General features: G+C 46.1%; 1 protein-coding gene across 1 annotated transcript in view; it reads right to left on the bottom strand.

Annotated features, from left to right (window-relative positions):
• Nucleotides 1-9,813, bottom strand: part of LOC120038425 (multidrug resistance-associated protein 1-like) — a 72,003-nt gene extending 62,190 nt beyond the window's left edge. Inside the window, exons 1-3 of the mRNA XM_038984192.1 lie at nucleotides 9,749-9,813; nucleotides 5,985-6,161; nucleotides 3,748-3,891 (exon numbers count right to left, since the gene is read on the bottom strand). Coding sequence (XP_038840120.1) covers nucleotides 3,748-3,891; nucleotides 5,985-6,161; nucleotides 9,749-9,796 — 369 coding nt within the window. The 5' untranslated portion in view covers nucleotides 9,797-9,813. The remainder of the gene's footprint in view (nucleotides 1-3,747; nucleotides 3,892-5,984; nucleotides 6,162-9,748) is intronic.
• Nucleotides 9,814-18,986: the final 9,173 nt, after the last annotated feature.

The following is an 18,986-nucleotide window of genomic DNA, read 5'->3' as shown; positions in this document are numbered from 1 at the left end:
GGTGTTTACCATAGTGATGCCGAGCATGGTGGGGCTAACCAGATAAACAGTGTTGGTGTTTACCATAGTGATGCCGAGCATGGTGGGGCTAACCAGATAAACAGTGTTGGTGTTTACCATAGTGATGCCGAGCATGGTGGGGCTAACCAGATAAACAGTGTTGGTGTTTACCATAGTGATGCCGAGCATGGTGGGGCTAACCAGATAAACAGTGTTGGTGTTTACCATAGTGATGCCGAGCATGGTGGGGCTAACCAGATAAACAGTGCTGGTGTTTACCATAGTGATGCCGAGCATGGTGGGGCTAACCAGATAAACAGTGTTGGTGTTTACCATAGTGATGCCGAGCATGGTGGGGCTAACCAGATAAACAGTGTTGGTTTTTACCATAGTGATGCCGAGCATGGTGGGGCTAACCAGATAAACAGTGTTGGTTTTTACCATAGTGATGCCGAGCATGGTGGGGCTAACCAGATAAACAGTGTTGGTGTTTACCATAGTGATGCCGAGCATGGTGGGGCTAACCAGATAAACAGTGTTGGTGTTTACCATAGTGATGCCGAGCATGGTGGGGCTAACCAGATAAACAGTGTTGGTGTTTACCATAGTGATGCCGAGCATGGTGGGGCTAACCAGATAAACAGTGTTGGTGTTTACCATAGTGATGCCGAGCATGGTGGGGCTAACCAGATAAACAGTGTTGGTGTTTACCATAGTGATGCCGAGCATGGTGGGGCTAACCAGATAAACAGTGTTGGTGTTTACCATAGTGATGCCGAGCATGGTGGGGCTAACCAGATAAACAGTGTTGGTGTTTACCATAGTGATGCCGAGCATGGTGGGGCTAACCAGATAAACAGTGTTGGTGTTTACCATAGTGATGCCGAGCATGGTGGGGCTAACCAGATAAACAGTGTTGGTGTTTACCATAGTGATGCCGAGCATGGTGGGGCTAACCAGATAAACAGTGCTGGTGTTTACCATAGTGATGCCGAGCATGGTGGGGCTAACCAGATAAACAGTGTTGGTTTTTACCATAGTGATGCCGAGCATGGTGGGGCTAACCAGATAAACAGTGTTGGTGTTTACCATAGTGATGCCGAGCATGGTGGGGCTAACCAGATAAACAGTGTTGGTTTTTACCATAGTGATGCCGAGCATGGTGGGGCTAACCAGATAAACAGTGTTGGTGTTTACCATAGTGATGCCGAGCATGGTGGGGCTAACCAGATAAACAGTGTTGGTGTTTACCATAGTGATGCCGAGCATGGTGGGGCTAACCAGATAAACAGTGTTGGTTTTTACCATAGTGATGCCGAGCATGGTGGGGCTAACCAGATAAACAGTGTTGGTGTTTACCATAGTGATGCCGAGCATGGTGGGGCTAACCAGATAAACAGTGTTGGTGTTTACCATAGTGATGCCGAGCATGGTGGGGCTAACCAGATAAACAGTGTTTACCATAGTGATGCCGAGCATGGTGGGGCTAACCAGATAAACAGTGTTGGTGTTTACCATAGTGATGCCGAGCATGGTGGGGCTAACCAGATAAACAGTGTTTACCATAGTGATGCCGAGCATGGTGGGGCTAACCAGATAAACAGTGTTGGTGTTTACCATAGTGATGCCGAGCATGGTGGGGCTAACCAGATAAACAGTGTTGGTGTTTACCATAGTGATGCCGAGCATGGTGGGGCTAACCAGATAAACAGTGTTTACCATAGTGATGCCGAGCATGGTGGGGCTAACCAGATAAACAGTGTTGGTGTTTACCATAGTGATGCCGAGCATGGTGGGGCTAACCAGATAAACAGTGTTGGTGTTTACCATAGTGATGCCGAGCATGGTGGAGCTAACCAGATAAACAGTGTTGGTGTTTACCATAGTGATGCCGAGCATGGTGGGGCTAACCAGATAAACAGTGCTGGTGTTTACCATAGTGATGCCGAGCATGGTGGGGCTAACCAGATAAACAGTGTTGGTGTTTACCATAGTGATGCCGAGCATGGTGGGGCTAACCAGATAAACAGTGTTGGTGTTTACCATAGTGATGCCGAGCATGGTGGGGCTAACCAGATAAACAGTGTTGGTGTTTACCATAGTGATGCCGAGCATGGTGGGGCTAACCAGATAAACAGTGTTGGTGTTTACCATAGTGATGCCGAGCATGGTGGGGCTAACCAGATAAACAGTGTTGGTGTTTACCATAGTGATGCCGAGCATGGTGGGGCTAACCAGATAAACAGTGTTGGTGTTTACCATAGTGATGCCGAGCATGGTGGGGCTAACCAGATAAACAGTGTTGGTGTTTACCATAGTGATGCCGAGCATGGTGGGTCTAACCAGATAAACAGTGTTGGTGTTTACCATAGTGATGCCGAGCATGGTGGGGCTAACCAGATAAACAGTGTTGGTGTTTACCATAGTGATGCCGAGCATGGTGGGGCTAACCAGATAAACAGTGCTGGTGTTTACCATAGTGATGCCGAGCATGGTGGGGCTAACCAGATAAACAGTGTTGGTTTTTACCATAGTGATGCCGAGCATGGTGGGGCTAACCAGATAAACAGTGTTGGTGTTTACCATAGTGATGCCGAGCATGGTGGGTCTAACCAGATAAACAGTGTTGGTGTTTACCATAGTGATGCCGAGCATGGTGGGGCTAACCAGATAAACAGTGTTGGTTTTTACCATAGTGATGCCGAGCATGGTGGGGCTAACCAGATAAACAGTGCTGGTTTTTACCATAGTGATGCCGAGCATGGTGGGGCTAACCAGATAAACAGTGCTGGTGTTTACCATAGTGATGCCGAGCATGGTGGGGCTAACCAGATAAACAGTGTTGGTGTTTACCATAGTGATGCCGAGCATGGTGGGGCTAACCAGATAAACAGTGTTGGTGTTTACCATAGTGATGCCGAGCATGGTGGGGCTAACCAGATAAACAGTGTTGGTGTTTACCATAGTGATGCCGAGCATGGTGGAGCTAACCAGATAAACAGTGTTGGTGTTTACCATTGTGATGCCGAGCATGGTGGGGCTAACCAGATAAACAGTGTTTACCATTGTGATGCCGAGCATGGTGGGGCTAACCAGATAAACAGTGTTTACCATAGTGATGCCGAGCATGGTGGGGCTAACCAGATAAACAGTGTTGGTGTTTACCATAGTGATGCCGAGCATGGTGGGGCTAACCAGATAAACAGTGTTGGTGTTTACCATAGTGATGCCGAGCATGGTGGAGCTAACCAGATAAACAGTGTTTACCATAGTGATGCCGAGCATGGTGGGGCTAACCAGATAAACAGTGTTGGTGTTTACCATAGTGATGCCGAGCATGGTGGGGCTAACCAGATAAACAGTGTTGGTGTTTACCATAGTGATGCCGAGCATGGTGGGGCTAACCAGATAAACAGTGTTGGTGTTTACCATAGTGATGCCGAGCATGGTGGGGCTAACCAGATAAACAGTGCTGGTGTTTACCATAGTGATGCCGAGCATGGTGGAGCTAACCAGATAAACAGTGTTGGTGTTTACCATAGTGATGCCGAGCATGGTGGGGCTAACCAGATAAACAGTGTTGGTGTTTACCATAGTGATGCCGAGCATGGTGGGGCTAACCAGATAAACAGTGTTGGTGTTTACCATAGTGATGCCGAGCATGGTGGGGCTAACCAGATAAACAGTGTTGGTGTTTACCATAGTGATGCCGAGCATGGTGGGGCTAACCAGATAAACAGTGTTTACCATAGTGATGCCGAGCATGGTGGGGCTAACCAGATAAACAGGTGCCTGGGTGGAGGAGGAGGCACCGCTGTCATGTTGGCTTCTTTCCCAGAAAGAGTAAAACACATCTGCCCAGCAGACGATCCACAGGAGAAAAGCTACTGCCTGGAGGAGAGGATGAGAGGAGAGCAGGAAGAAGACTTTATTGTGCATTTTCAGATCATGGAAATTCATATTTTGCTTTAAACCCCATTCCCGGAGAAACACATGCACCCAAACAAACACACACACACACACACACACACATAACCTCGCCGGCCGGCCGCAGGGCAGTGACCCTGGAGCAGCAGAGGGGTCAAGTTTAAGTGTCACAACGGCAGGAGGCATCTAGGATGTTATTGCTACTCTAGGATACTCACTCCTCACTACTTTTTCCCCAGAGCCTTTCTGACCAGGGCCCTAGGGGTAGTGTGTGAAATAGGGAACCATTTGGGATGCAGTTGAAGAAAGAGGAAGAGGAAATGAGATCTTTAGGTTAGGTGTGTGTCAGGATGTTGTCTTGTCAGACACTCTACCACACAGAGAAGCCTGTGTTCTGAAATGACTCTCCTGGTTGTTCAGAGAGAGACTGTTCTGAAATGACTCTCCTGGTTGTTCAGAGAGAGACTGTTCTGAAATGACTCTCCTGGTTGTTCAGAGAGACTGTTCTGAAATGACTCTCCTGGTTGTTCAGAGAGAGACTGTTCTGAAATGACTCTCCTGGATGTTCAGAGAGAGACTGTTCTGAAATGACTCTCCTGGATGTTCAGAGAGAGACTGTTCTGAAATGACTCTCCTGGATGTTCAGAGAGACTGTTCTGAAATGACTCTCCTGGATGTTCAGAGAGAGACTGTTCTGAAATGACTCTCCTGGATGTTCAGAGAGAGACTGTTCTGAAATGACTCTCCTGGATGTTCAGAGAGAGACTGTTCTGAAATGACTCTCCTGGTTGTTCAGAGAGAGACTGTTCTGAAATGACTCTCCTGGTTGTTCAGAGAGAGACTGTTCTGAAATGACTCTCCTGAATGTTCAGAGAGAGACTGTTCTGAAATGACTCCTGGATGTTCAGAGAGACTGTTCTGAAATGACTCTCCCGGACGTTCAGAGAGAGACTGTTCTGAAATGACTCTCCTGGATGTTCAGAGAGACTGTTCTGAAATGACTCTCCTGGTTGTTCAGAGAGAGACTGTTCTGAAATGACTTTCCTGAATGTTCAGAGAGAGACTGTGTGAGTGTTAGCTTGCTATATATGTTTCTCTGGTTGTTCAGAGAGAGAGTGTGTTAGCTTGCTATATATGTTTCTCTGGTTGTTCAGAGAGAGAGAAGAGAGTGATCTGATAGCTTGCTTTATACACTACCGCTCAAAAGTTTGGGGTTACTTAGAAATGTCCTTGTTTTTGAAAGAAAAGCAAATTTTTTGTCCATTAAAATAACATCAAATTGATCAGAAATACAGTGTAGACATTGTTAATGTTGTAAATGACTATTGTAGCTGGAAACAACTGATTTTTAATGGAATATCTACATAGGCGTACAGAAGCCCATTATCAGCAGCCATCACTCCTGTGTTCCAATGGCACGTTGTGTTAGCTAATCCAAGTTTATCATTTAAAAAAACGAATTGATCATTAGAAAAACCTTTTGCAATTATGTTAGCACAGCTGAAAACTGTTGTCCTGATTAAAGAAGCAATAAAACTGGCCTTCATTAGACTAGTTGAGTATCTGGAGCATCAGCATTTGAGGGTTTAATTACAGGCTCAAAATGCCCAGAAACAAAGAACTGTCTTCTGAAACTCATCAGTCTGTTCTTGTTCTGAGAAATTAAGGCTATTTCATGCAAGAAATTGCCAAGAAACTGAAGGTCTTGTACAACACTGTGTACTACTCCTTTCACAGAACAGCGCAAACTGGCTCTAACCAGAATAGAAAGAGGAGAGGGAGGCCCCGGTGCACAACTGAGCAAGAGGACAAGTACATTAGAGTGTCTAGTTTGAGAAACAGACGCCTCACAAGTCCTCAACTGGCAGCTTCATTAAATAGTACCCGCAAAACACCAGTCTCAACGTCAACAGTGAAGAGGCAACTCCGGGATGCTGGACTAATCTCATTGTAAGAACCGCTGAGACAGGCAGAGACAGATAAAACAGAAAACACAGATAACACAGACACATGCAGAAGAACATGGACACGTACACACAGCCCCCCCCCGAACTCACGGTTTTGGCTCTGTTGAGGTGGGTCATGCATATGTAGCCCCGGTCATGGCTTTTGAGGTACAGGAAATAGATTGGGGCACAGACCCAGAGGTAGAGACAGGGGACCCATACCAGCACTGTGTTCTGAAAGCACTGGGTCAGATCTGGGTTTCCCACGTGCCACGTACGGTTCCAATCCTGAAAGGGGGAGGGGGGGGGGGGGGGGGGGGTTAAATGACAGATGACTGAGAGACACAGCAGCTCATTCAACATAGTGTTGATAAGGACATGGTGACCTAAGCAGAAAGAGACTGGCACCCAGACAGGACAGGCTAATAAATGACACCCTATGGGACCTGGGCAAATGTAGTGCACTATACAGGGAATAGGGTCAAAAGTAGTGCACTATATAGGGAATAGGGTCAAAAGTAGTGCACTATACAGGGAACAGGGTGCCATTGGGGGTCAAAAGTAGTGCACTATATAGGGAATAGGGTCAAAAGTAGTGCACTATACAGGGAACAGGGTGCCATTGGGGGTCAAAAGTAGTGCACTATATAGGGAACAGGGTGCCATTGGGGGTCAAAAGTAGTGCACTATATAGGGAACAGGGTGCCATTGGGGGTCAAAAGTAGTGCACTATACAGGGAACAGGGTGCCATTGGGGGTCAAAAGTAGTGCACTATATAGGGAATAGGGTCAAAGGTAGTGCACTATATAGAGAATAGGGTTCCATTTGGGGTCAAAAGTAGTGCACTATATAGGGAATAGTGTGCCCTATGGGACACAGCCTCAGACTGCTGTGTTCAGACAGTGATTTATGACAAGGCCTAATGTTTGTAGAGCTACAGAGACTAATACATTCATACAAGACACCAGGCTACATAACTACACCTTGTGTGGAAACAGACACTTTTAGTCACACACACACACTCTCTCTCTCTCTCTCTCTCTCTCTCTCTCTCTCTGTCTCTCTGTCTCTCTGTCTCTCTGTCTCTCTGTCTCTCTGTCTCTCTGTCTCTCTGTCTCTCTGTCTCTCTGTCTGTGTGTGTGTGTGTACATGACCACAGCGTCTGTTCTTCATCTCAGTGAATGAGTTGTTTCTAATAAAACCCACGTAAACATTCCTGCCTTGGCACAAAGGAGGGAACTGGAGGCAGGGTGCCAGGCCTGCCACAAACAGACACACCTTCCTCTCTCGTTCCTTTCCTAAAGCCTATCGCTTTTGGCTGTATTGTTTAATAACACTTAACCAAAATCCTGAGTTCATAAGGCGTTTATAACACTGAGACAACACTGTCACAACACAACTGTCACGAGACAACACTGTCACAACACACCACTGTTACAACACACCACTGTCACACTGTCCCAAAACAACACTGAAACAACACTGAGACAACACTGAGACAACACTGAGACAACACTGAGACAACACTGTCACGAGACAACACTGTCACGAGACAACACTGTCACGAGACAACACAATCACAAGACAACACTGAGACAACACTGTCAAGAGACAACACTGAGACAACACTGTCACAACTGTCACGAGACAACACTGTCACAACACTGTCACAACACTGTCACAACACTGTCACGAGACAACACTGTCACAACACTCCACTGTTACAACACACCACTGTCACACTGTCCCAAAACAACACTGAAACAACACTGAGACAACACTGAGACAACACTGAGACAACACTGTCACGAGACAACACTGTCACGAGACAACACTGTCACGAGACAACACTGAGACACTGTCCCAACACAACACTGAGACAACACTGTCACGAGACAACACTGTCACGAGACAACACTGTCACGAGACAACACTGAGACACTGTCCCAACACAACACTGAGACAACACTGTCACGAGACAACACGATCACAAGACAACACTGTCAAGAGACAACACTGAGACAACACTGTCACAACACTGTCACAACTGTCACGAGACAACACTGTCACGAGACAACACTGTCACAACACTGTCACAACACTGTCACGAGACAACACTGAGACAACACTGAGACAACATGTTATGACAGCTGTTTTTACCTGAGTCATACTGTGTATGTGTTCAATAACACTACTGTTTAAATCAGTCTGACCATGGCTGCTAAAGGACAAGCAACTCCAAGGTACTCATGACCAGTGACCAGTTCAGTGATTTTGGAAAGCACTTGTCTCAATACCCTTTGGCTTCAAGACAAGCCCTCTTACCCCTTTGGAATTTGTTTAGTTCAATAACTGAGCCAGTGAGTAGACAACAAAGCCCTGTAGAATATAGAAGTGTACAATCACACTACCAGGTCTCTCATAACAAGTTCCAAAGGGTTGTGGGACTGGGTGACGAGATTGTATGTTATCATAACTCAGGAAGCCATAGACCTTATTGACAAAATGCATGTTATTAGGCCTAACAGTCTCTGAAATCCCATACCTAGAACAACAGCTGGAACATTGTGGAAGGCAAGGCAACCCGTCTGCTCAGCGAGACTAACACTAATTAGACCGACACCCTGTTATTAACATTTGGGCAAATGGACCTCTAACACTTGTAGCTAAATTCCTTCGGCCATGCTGAGCAAAGCCCTATCTAGCCAGGCCAGCTGACAGATTACTTATTAGGCAATAGACGGTAGCATGTTATGACCGCACATAGATAGAATCTATCTACATGACATAACATTATGTGTCACTTCAAACATGTGTAACTCTTTTGGGCTCCCGAGTGGGGCAGCGATCTAAGGCACTGCATCTCAGTGCTAGAGGCGTCACTACAGACCCTGGTTTGATCCCGGGCTGTATCACAACCGGCCGTGAATGGGAGTCCCATAGGGCGGCGCACAACTGGCCCAGCATCGTTAGGGTTTGGCCAGGGGGAGGCCGTCATTGTAAATAAGAGTTTGTTCTTAACTGACTGGCCTAGTTAATCTTCTAGTTCAGTGTCATAACACGTTTGGTTGGATTCCACACATACAACATGATTTAACAATAGGTTTCTAGTTAGTTTTTTGGGGTTTCTATCTAGCTAATGTAATAATAATGTCCTCTCTATGTTGCTGCTACTCGTAGTGGATGGTGTGTACAGGTTTAAACAAACAAAGGCATCTTACAACAGCTGATAGACTTGCTGTAGCATTCACAGGCGTTCTTGTGTTGTGGACCTTACTAGCAAGAGAGGCTTGCCATCATACATGGGTGTTATGTCCTGAAAGTTACCTAGCGAACATTTAATCGAAACACTTTGCTCCATCATCAACAAAGCAGAGGAGGTGTGAGACTCGAATGAAGTTGTTAGAATAGAGTTTTAGCTAGCAGGGTAGCTAACATAATAGGAATCAATGGTGTTTAATAATCACTGAAATATGTTAAGCTAGCTAGACACAACTTCACAATAAAACGACTGTCGACTTTTATTGATAGTGATATACGTTTCTAAACGCACTACCACGTTATTTCAACCACTATTTCACACATTATTAATACAAATTAAGCTTAGCTAGTTCGCTCAAGTCAACACATTCCAACCTGCTATCAACCGGCATAACAACGGCCTTGCTAACCTGGCTAGCTACTGTTAGCTAACGCTAGTGTTACCAAAGACAGTACAGTAACCTTATGTGATATTACCATGCTTAGTTCAGGCAGACACCGTCATTACAAGCAAATCCGCTAATAGCAAGCTGGAAAACAACTGTTGGCGTCAACAGTGTAAAGCAGCTAAAGACAACGAGTTGGCTAGCTCGGTCGCAACAGTGGAACTTACCCAAAACGGGTCGGAACCGTCCGCACTGCAGAACTTGTCCAAACCCATTCGCGGTTGATCAAGTTCTCCTCTGATAATTTGGGTTAACGGCGCTACCGCTTTGCTTTGGTTTCATAAGCGCACTTCTGTTGGCGCTCCTGTAAACAAGATAGAAGGTTACCGCTAGGGGACGCTATAACTCAATCGGTAACAGTGCGTTTAGCTAGTGTGTGTGTGTGTGTGTGTGTGTGTGTGTGTGTGTGTGTGTGTGTGTGTGTGTGTGTGTGTGTGTGTGTGTGTGTGTGTGTGTGTGTGTGTGTGTGTGTGTGTGTGTGTGTCAATCTGTGACAGTGCGCTTAGCTCTATGTATGTGTGTGTGTGTGTGTCACTTGTTATTTTACTCTGTGCGGGGCCACCGCTGGTGTGCATGAATAACGCAACCTCTAGAATAACGTGCAAATAGCACACTTTTCCCTATGGGACCTGGTCAAAAGTAGTGCACTGTATCGGGAATAGGGCTCTGGTCAAAAGTAGTGCACTATATAGGGAATAAGGCTCTGGTCAAAAGTAGTGCACTATATAGGGAATAAGGCTCTGGTCAAAAGTAGTGCACTATATAGGGAATAAGGTGTCTTTTTTTCATTTCAGAAAGGAGTGTAACAACAGGGCCCTCAGAAAGTATTCACACCCCTTGACTTTATCCATATTATTTTGTGTTACAGCCTGAATTCAAAATGGATTGTGTCACTGATCTACACACAGTATCCCATAATGGAATTATGATTGGATAAATTTTTACACAATAATAAAAAATGAAAAGCTGAAATGTCTTGAATCGAATAATTCAACTCCTTTGTTATGGCAAGCCGAAATAAGTTCAGGAGTAACAATGTGCTTTAACAAGTCACATAATAAGTTGCATGGACTCACTCTGACTGCAATAATAGTGTTTAAGATCATTTTGAAATGACTACCCCATCTCTTTACTCCACACATACAATTATCTGTAAGGTCCCTCAGTCGAGCAGTGAATTTCAAGCACAGATTCAACCACAAATAAGAGGGAGGCTTTCCAATGCCCCGCAAAGAACGGCAACTATTGGTAGATGGGAATGAAAAATATATATTCCTTTTCAGCATGGTGCAGTTATTACTTCCACTTTGGATGGTGTATCAATACACCCAGTCACTACAAAGATACAGGCGCCCTTCCTAACTCAGTTGCCAGAGAGGAAGGAAACCGCTCAGGGAGGAAACCGCTCATGAGGCTAATGGTGACTTAAAACAGTTGCAGAGTTTAATGGCTGTGATAGGAGAAAACTGAGGATGGACGAACAATATTGTAGTTACTCCACAATACTAACATAAATGAGGGAAAAGAACGAAGGAATACAAATATTCCAAAACATACATCCTGTTTGCAATAAGGCACCAAAGTAATTCTGCAAAAGATGTGGCAAAGAAAGGAACTTTTGGTCCTAAATACAAAGCATTATGTTTGGGGCAAAACCAACAGACGCACACATCACTGAGTACCACGTTTCATATTTTCAAGCATGGTGGTGTCTGCATCATGTTATGGGTATGCTTGTCATCGGCAAGGACTCATTTTTTAGGATAAAAAGTAACAGAATAGAGCTAAACACAGACAAAATCCTAGAGGAAAACCTGGTTCAGTCTGCTTTCCACCAGACAGTCAGAGACAAATTCACCTTTCAGCAGGACAAATACCTTAAACACAAGGCCAAATATACAAGTCAACATTGAATGTTCCTTAGTGGCTTAGTTATAGTTTTGATTTAAATCGTCAGAGCTTGAAGAATTTTAGAAAGAATAATGTGCAAATATTGTACAATCCAGGTGTGTAAAGCTCTTAGAGACTCACAGCTGTAATCGCTGCCAAAGGTGATTCTAACATTTATTCACTCAGGAGGTTGAATACTTATCTAATTAGGATATATTAGCGTTTTATTTTCCATTAATAAAATAGAAAAATATTCAAAATGTTCTTCCACTTTGAAATTACAGATTATTTTGTGTAGATTGTTGACAAAAAAAATGACAATTTAAACCCATTTTAATCAAACTTTATAACACAACAAAATGTGAAAAAAATCAAGGTGAGGGAATAGTTTCTGAAGGCACTGTTGTTCACCCCACATCCTGGCTGTTGTCTCATCCATACAAGGCACTGTTGTTCACCCCCACATCCTGGCTGTTGTCTCATCCATACAAGGCACTGTTGTTCACCCCCACATCCTGGCTGCTGTCTCATCCATACAAGGCACTGTTGTTCACCCCCACATCCTGGCTGCTGTCTCATCCATACAAGGCACTGTTGTTCACCCCCACATCCTGGCTGTTGTCTCATCCATACAAGGCTCTGTTGTTCACCCCCACATCCTGGCTGTTGTCTCATCCATACAAGGCACTGTTGTTCACCCCCACATCCTGGCTGCTGTCTCATCCATACAAGGCATTGTATGCGTCCCAAATGGCACCCTATTACCTACATAAGGGACTACTTTTGACCAGAGTAGTGCACTATGTAGGGAATAGGGTACCATTTGGGAGGCCGACATACCCACTGCTGTCTCATCCTTATATGATCCTGTTCCCTTGGGTCAGTTTGATCATTTGAATAACCATACAGAGAGATACCGTGTGGCAATAGGCCTGGGGAGCTACAGAGAGACACCATGTTGATGTAGCTTAGTCCTAGGCCTGGAGAGCTACAGAGAGACACCATGTTGATGTAGCTTAGTCCTAGGCCTGGAGAGCTACAGGGAGACACCATATTGATATAGCTTAGTCCTAGGCCTGGGGAGCTACAGAGAGACACCATGTTGATGTAGCTTAGTCCTAGGCCTGGAGAGCTACAGAGAGACACCATGTTGATGTAGCTTAGTCCTAGGCCTGGAGAGCTACAGGGAGACACCATATTGATATAGCTTAGTCCTAGGCCTGGAGAGCTACAGAGAGACACCATGTTGATATAGCTTAGTCCAAGGCCTGGAGAGCTACAGAGAGATACCATGTTGATGTAGCTTAGTCCTAGGCCTGGAGAGCTACAGGGAGATACCATGTTGATATAGCTTAGTCCTAGGCCTGGAGAGCTACAGAGAGTCACCATGTTGATATAGCTTAGTCCTAGGCCTGGAGAGCTACAGAGAGATACCATGTTGATGTAGCTTAGTCCTAGGCCTGGAGAGCTACAGGGAGATACCATGTTGATATAGCTTAGTCCTAGGCCTGGAGAGCTACAGAGAGACACCATGTTGATGTAGCTTAGTCCTAGGCCTGGAGAGCTACAGGGAGATACCATGTTGATATAGCTTAGTCCTAGGCCTGGAGAGCTACAGAGAGACACCATGTTGATATAGCTTAGTCCTAGGCCTGGAGAGCTACAAGGAGATACCCATGTTGATGTAGCTTAGTCCAAGGCCTGGAGAGCTACAGGGAGATACCATGTTGGTATAGCTTAGTCCTAGGCCTGGAGAGCTACAGGGAGATACCATGTTGATGTAGCTTAGTCCTATGCCTGGAGAGCTACAGGGAGATACCATGTTGATGTAGCTTAGTTCTAGGCCTGGAGAGCTACAGGGAGATACCATGTTGATATAGCTTAGTCCTAGTCCTGGAGAGCTACAGAGAGACACCATGTTGATATAGCTTAGTCCTAGGACTGGAGAGCTACAGAGAGATACCATGTTGATGTAGCTTAGTCCTAGGCCTGGAGAGCTACAGGGAGATACCATGTTGATGTAGCTTAGTCCTAGGCCTGGAGAGCTACAGAGAGATACCATGTTGATGTAGCTTAGTCCTAGGCCTGGAGAGCTACAGGGAGATACCATGTTGATGTAGCTTAGTCCTAGGCCTGGAGAGCTAGCCACAAGTGGTGTTGGAAATAAATGATGCTCCCCACTGTCTCCTAGTGGGGGTATAGGGTAATGATATCTGTCTCCTAGTGGGGGGTATAGGGTAATGATACCTGTCTCATAGTGGGGGGTATAGGGTAATGATACCTGTCTCCTAGTGGGGGTTATATGGTAATGATACCTGTCTCATAGTGGGGGGTATAGGGTAATGATACCTGTCTCATAGTGGGGGGTATAGGGTAATGATACCTGTCTCATAGTGGGGGGTATAGGGTAATGATACCTGTCTCCTAGTGGGGGGTATAGGGTAATGATACCTGTCTCCTAGTGGGGGGTATAGGGTAATGATACCTGTCTCCTAGTGGGGGGTATAGGGTAATGATACCTGTCTCCTAGTGGGGGGTATAGGGTAATGATACCTGTCTCCTAGTGGGGGGTATAGGGTAATGATACCTGTCTCCTAGTGGGGGGTATAGGGTAATGATACCTGTCTCCTAGTGGGGGGTATAGGGTAATGATACCTGTCTCCTAGTGGGGGGTATAGGGTAATGATGCCTGTCTCCTAGTGGGGGGTATAGGGTAATGATACCTGTCTCCTAGTGGGGGGTATAAGGTAATGATACCTGTCTCATAGTGGGGGGTATAGGGTAATGATACCTGTCTCCTAGTGAGGGGTATAGGGTAATGATACCTGTCTCCTAGTGGGGGGTATAGGGTAATGATACCTGTCTCCTAGTGGGGGGTATAGGGTAATGATACCTGTCTCCTAGTGGGGGGTATAGGGTAATGATGCCTGTCTCCTAGTGGGGGGTATAGGGTAATGATACCTGTCTCCTAGTGGGGGGTATAAGGTAATGATACCTGTCTCATAGTGGGGGGTATAGGGTAATGATACCTGTCTCCTAGTGGGGGGTATAGGGTAATGATACCTGTCTCCTAGTGGGGGGTATAGGGTAATGATACCTGTCTCCTAGTGGGGGGTATAGGGTAATGATACCTGTCTCCTAGTGGGGGGTATAGGGTAATGATACCTGTCTCCTAGTGGGGGGTATAGGGTAATGATACCTGTCTCCTAGTGGGGGGGTATAGGGTAATGATACCTGTCTCCTAGTGGGGGGTATAGGGTAATGATACCTGTCTCCTAGTGGGGGGTATAGGGTAATGATACCTGTCTCCTAGTGGGGGGTATAGGGTAATGTTACCTGTCTCCTAGTGGGGGGTATAGGGTAATGATACCTGTCTCCTAGTGGGGGGTATAGGGTAATGATGCCTGTCTCCTAGTGGAGGTATAGGGTAATGATACCTGTCTCCTAGTGGGGGGTATAGGGTAATGATACCTGTCTCCTAGTGGGGGTATAGGGTAATGATACCTGTCTCCTAGTGGGGGGTATAGGGTAATGATACCTGTCTCCTAGTGGGGGGTATAGGGTAATGATACCTGTCTCCTAGTGGGGGGTATAGGGTAATGATACCTGTCTCCTAGTGGGGGGTATAGGGTAATGATACCTGTCTCCTAGTGGGGGGTATAGGGTAATGATACCTGTCTCCTAGTGGGGGTATAGGGTAATGATACCTGTCTCCTAGTGGGGGGTATAGGGTAATGATACCTGTCTCCTAGTGGGGGTTATATGGTAATGATACCTGTCTCCTAGTGGGGGGTATAGGGTAATGATGCCTGTCTCCTAGTGGGGGTATATGGTAATGATACCTGTCTCCTAGTGGGGGGTATAGGGTAATGATACCTGTCTCCTAGTGGGGTGTATAGGGTAATGATACCTGTCTCCTAGTGGGGGGTATAGGGTAATGATACCTGTCTCCTAGTGGGGGGTATAGGGTAATGATACCTGTCTCCTAGTGGGGGTATAGGGTAATGATACCTGTCTCCTAGTGGGGGGTATATTGTAATGTTACCTATCTCACGCTCTCATTATACTGTCTTTCACACAACCAATGTATGTACAGTTGAAGTCGGAAGTTTACATACACCTTAGCCAAATACATTTAAACTCAGTTTTTCACAGTTCCTGACATTTAATCCTAGTAAAAATTCCCTGTCTTAGGTCAGTTAGGATCACCACTTTATTTTAAGAATGTGAAATGTCAGAATAATAGTAGAGAGAATGATTTATTTCAGCTTTTATTTCTTTCATCACATTCCCAGTGGGTCAGAAGTTTACATGCACTCAATTAGTATTTGGTACAATTGCCTTTAAATTGTTTAACTTGGGTCAAAAGTTTCGGGTAGACTTCCACAAGCTTCCCACAATAAGTTGGGTGAATTTTGGCCCATTCCTCCTGACAGAGCTGGTGTAACTGAGTCAGGTTTGTAGGCCTCCTTGCTCGCACACACTTTTTCAGTTCTGCCCACAGATTTTCTATAGGATTTGAGGTCAGGGCTTTGTGATGGCCACTCCAATACCTTGACTTTGTTGTCCTTAAGCCATTTTGCCACAACTTTGGAAGTATGCTTGGGGTCATTGTCCATTTGGAAGACCCATTTTCGACCAAGCTTTACCTTCCTGACTGATGTCTTGAGATGTTGCTTTAATATATCCACATAATTTCCCTCTTCATGATGCCATCTATTTTGTGAAGTACACCAGTCCCTCCTGCAGCTAAGCACCCCTACAACATGATGCTGCCACCCCCATGCTTCATGGTTGGGATGGTGTTCTTCGGCTTGCAAGCCTGCCCCTTTTTCCTCCAAACATAACGATGGTCATTATGGCCAAACAGTTCTATTTTAGTTTCATCAGACCAGAGGATATTTCTCCAAAAAAGTACGATCTTTGTCCCCATGTGCAGTTGCAAACCGTAGTCTGGCTTTTTTATGGCGGTTTTGGAGCAGTGGCTTTATCCTTGCTGAGCAACCTTTCAGGTTATGTCGATATAGGACTCGTTTTACTGTGGATATAGATAATTTTGTTCCTTTTACCTCCAGCATCTTCACAAGGTCCTTTGCTGTTGTTCTGGGAATGATTTACACTTTTTGCATCAAAGTACGTTCATCTCTAGGAGACAGAATGCGTCTCCTTCCTGAGCAGTATGACGGCTGCGTGGTCCCATGGTGTTTATACTTGCGTACTATTGTTTATACAGATGAACGTGGTACCTTCAGGCGTTTGGAAATTGCTCCCAAGGATGAACCAGACTTGTGAAGGTCTACAATTCTTTTGGCTGATTTCTTTTGATTTCCCCATGATGTCAAGCAAAGAAGCACTGACTTTGAAGGTAGGCCTTGAAATACACTGCTCAAAAAAAATAAAGGGAACACTAAAATAACACATCCTAGATCTGAATGAATGAAATATTCTTATTAAATAAAAAAAAATTCTTGGGGCCTCCCGGGTGGCGCAGTGGTCTAGAGCACTGCATCGCAGTGCTAGCTGCGCCACCAGAGTCTCTGGGTTCGCGCCCAGGCTCTGTCGCAGCCGGCCGCGACCGGGAGGTCCGTGGGGCGACGCACAATTGGCTTAGCGTCGTCCGGGTTAGGGAGGGTTTGGCCGGTAGGGATATCCTTGTCTCATCGCGCTCCAGCGACTCCTGTGGCGGGCCGGGCGCAGTGCGCGCTAACCGAGGGGGGCGGGTGCACGGTGTTTCCTCCAACACATTGGTGCGGCTGGCTTCCGGGTTGGAGGCGCGCTGTGTTAAGAAGCAGTGCGGCTTGGTTGGGTTGTGCTTCGGAGGACGCATGGCTTTCGACCTTCGTCTCTCCCGAGCCCGTACGGGAGTTGTAGCGATGAGACAAGATAGTAATTACTAGCGATTGGATACCACGAAAATTGGGGAGAAAAGGGGATAAAATGTAAAAAAATAATAATAATAATAATAATAATAATTTTTTCTTTACATAGTTGAATGTGCTGACAACAAAAATGATCAATGGAAATCAAATTTATCAACCCATGGAGGTCTGGATTTGGAGTCACACTCAAAATTAAAGTGGAAAACCACATTACAGGCTGATCCAACTTTGATGTAATGTCCTTAAAACAAGTCAAAATGAGGCTCAGTAGTGTGTGTGGCCTCCACGTGCCTGTATGACCTCCCTACAACGCCTGGGCATGCTCCTGATGAGGTGGCGGATGGTATCCTGAGGGATCTCCTCCCAGACCTGGACTAAAGCATCCGCCAACTCCTGGACAGTCTGTGGTGCAACGTGGCGTTGGTGGATGGAGCGAGACATGATGTCCCAGATGTGCTCAATTGGATTCAGGTCTGGGGAACGGGCGGGCCAGTCCATAGCATCAATGCCTTCCTCTTGCAGGAACTGCTGACACACTCCAGCCACATGAGGTCAAGCATTGTCTTGCATTAGGAGGATCCCAGGGCCAACCGCACCAGCATATGGTCTCACAAGGGATCTGAGGATCTCATCTCGGTACCTAATGGCAGTCAGGCTACCTCTGGCGAGCACATGGAGGGCTGTGCGGCCCCCCAAAGAAATGCCACCCCACACCATGACTGACCCACCGCCAAACCGGTCATGCTGGAGGATGTTGCAGGCAGCAGAACGTTCTCCACGGCGTCTCCAGACTCTGTCACGTCTGTCACGTGCTCAGTGTGAACCTGCTTTCATCTGTGAAGAGCACAAAGCGCCAGTGGCGAATTTGCCAATCTTGGTGTTCTCTGGCAAATGCCAAACGTCCTGCACGGTGTTGGGCTGTAAGCACAACCCCCACCTGTGGACGTCGGGCCCTCATACCACCCTCATGGAGTCTGTTTCTGACCGTTTGAGCAGACACATGCACATTTGTGGCCTGCTGGAGGTCATTTTGCAGGGCGCTGGCAGTGCTCCTCCTGCTCCTCCTTGCACAAAGGCGGAGGTAGCGGTCCTGCTGCTGGGTTGTTGCCCTCCTACGGCCTCCTCCACGTCTCCTGATGTACTGGCCTGTCTCCTGGTAGCGCCTCCATGCTCTGGACACTACGCTGACAGACACAGCAAACCTTCTTGCCACAGCTCGCATTGATGTGCCATCCTGGGTGAGCTGCACTACCTGAGCCACTTGTGTGGGTTGTAGACTCCGTCTCATGCTACCACTAGAGTGAAAGCACCGCCAGCATTCAAAAGTGACCAAAACATCAGCCAGGAAGCATAGGAACTGAGAAGTGGTCTGTGGTCACCACCTGCAGAACCACTCCTTTATTGGGGGTGTCTTGCTAATTGCCTATAATTTCCACCTGTTGTCTATTCCATTTGCACAACAGCATGTGAAATTTATTGTCAATCAGTGTTGCTTCCTAAGTGGACAGTTTGATTTCACAGAAGTGTGATTGACTTGGAGTTACATTGTGTTGTTTAAGTGTTCCCTTTATTTTTTTGAGCAGTGTACATCCACAGGTACACCTCCAATTGACTCAAATAATGTCAATTCCTATCA

The sequence above is a fragment of the Salvelinus namaycush genome, unplaced genomic scaffold (genome assembly GCF_016432855.1).
Source record: "Salvelinus namaycush isolate Seneca unplaced genomic scaffold, SaNama_1.0 Scaffold22, whole genome shotgun sequence".
NCBI classification, from domain to species: Eukaryota; Metazoa; Chordata; class Actinopteri; order Salmoniformes; family Salmonidae; genus Salvelinus; species Salvelinus namaycush.
This window is presented reverse-complemented; position numbering and strand designations above follow the sequence as displayed.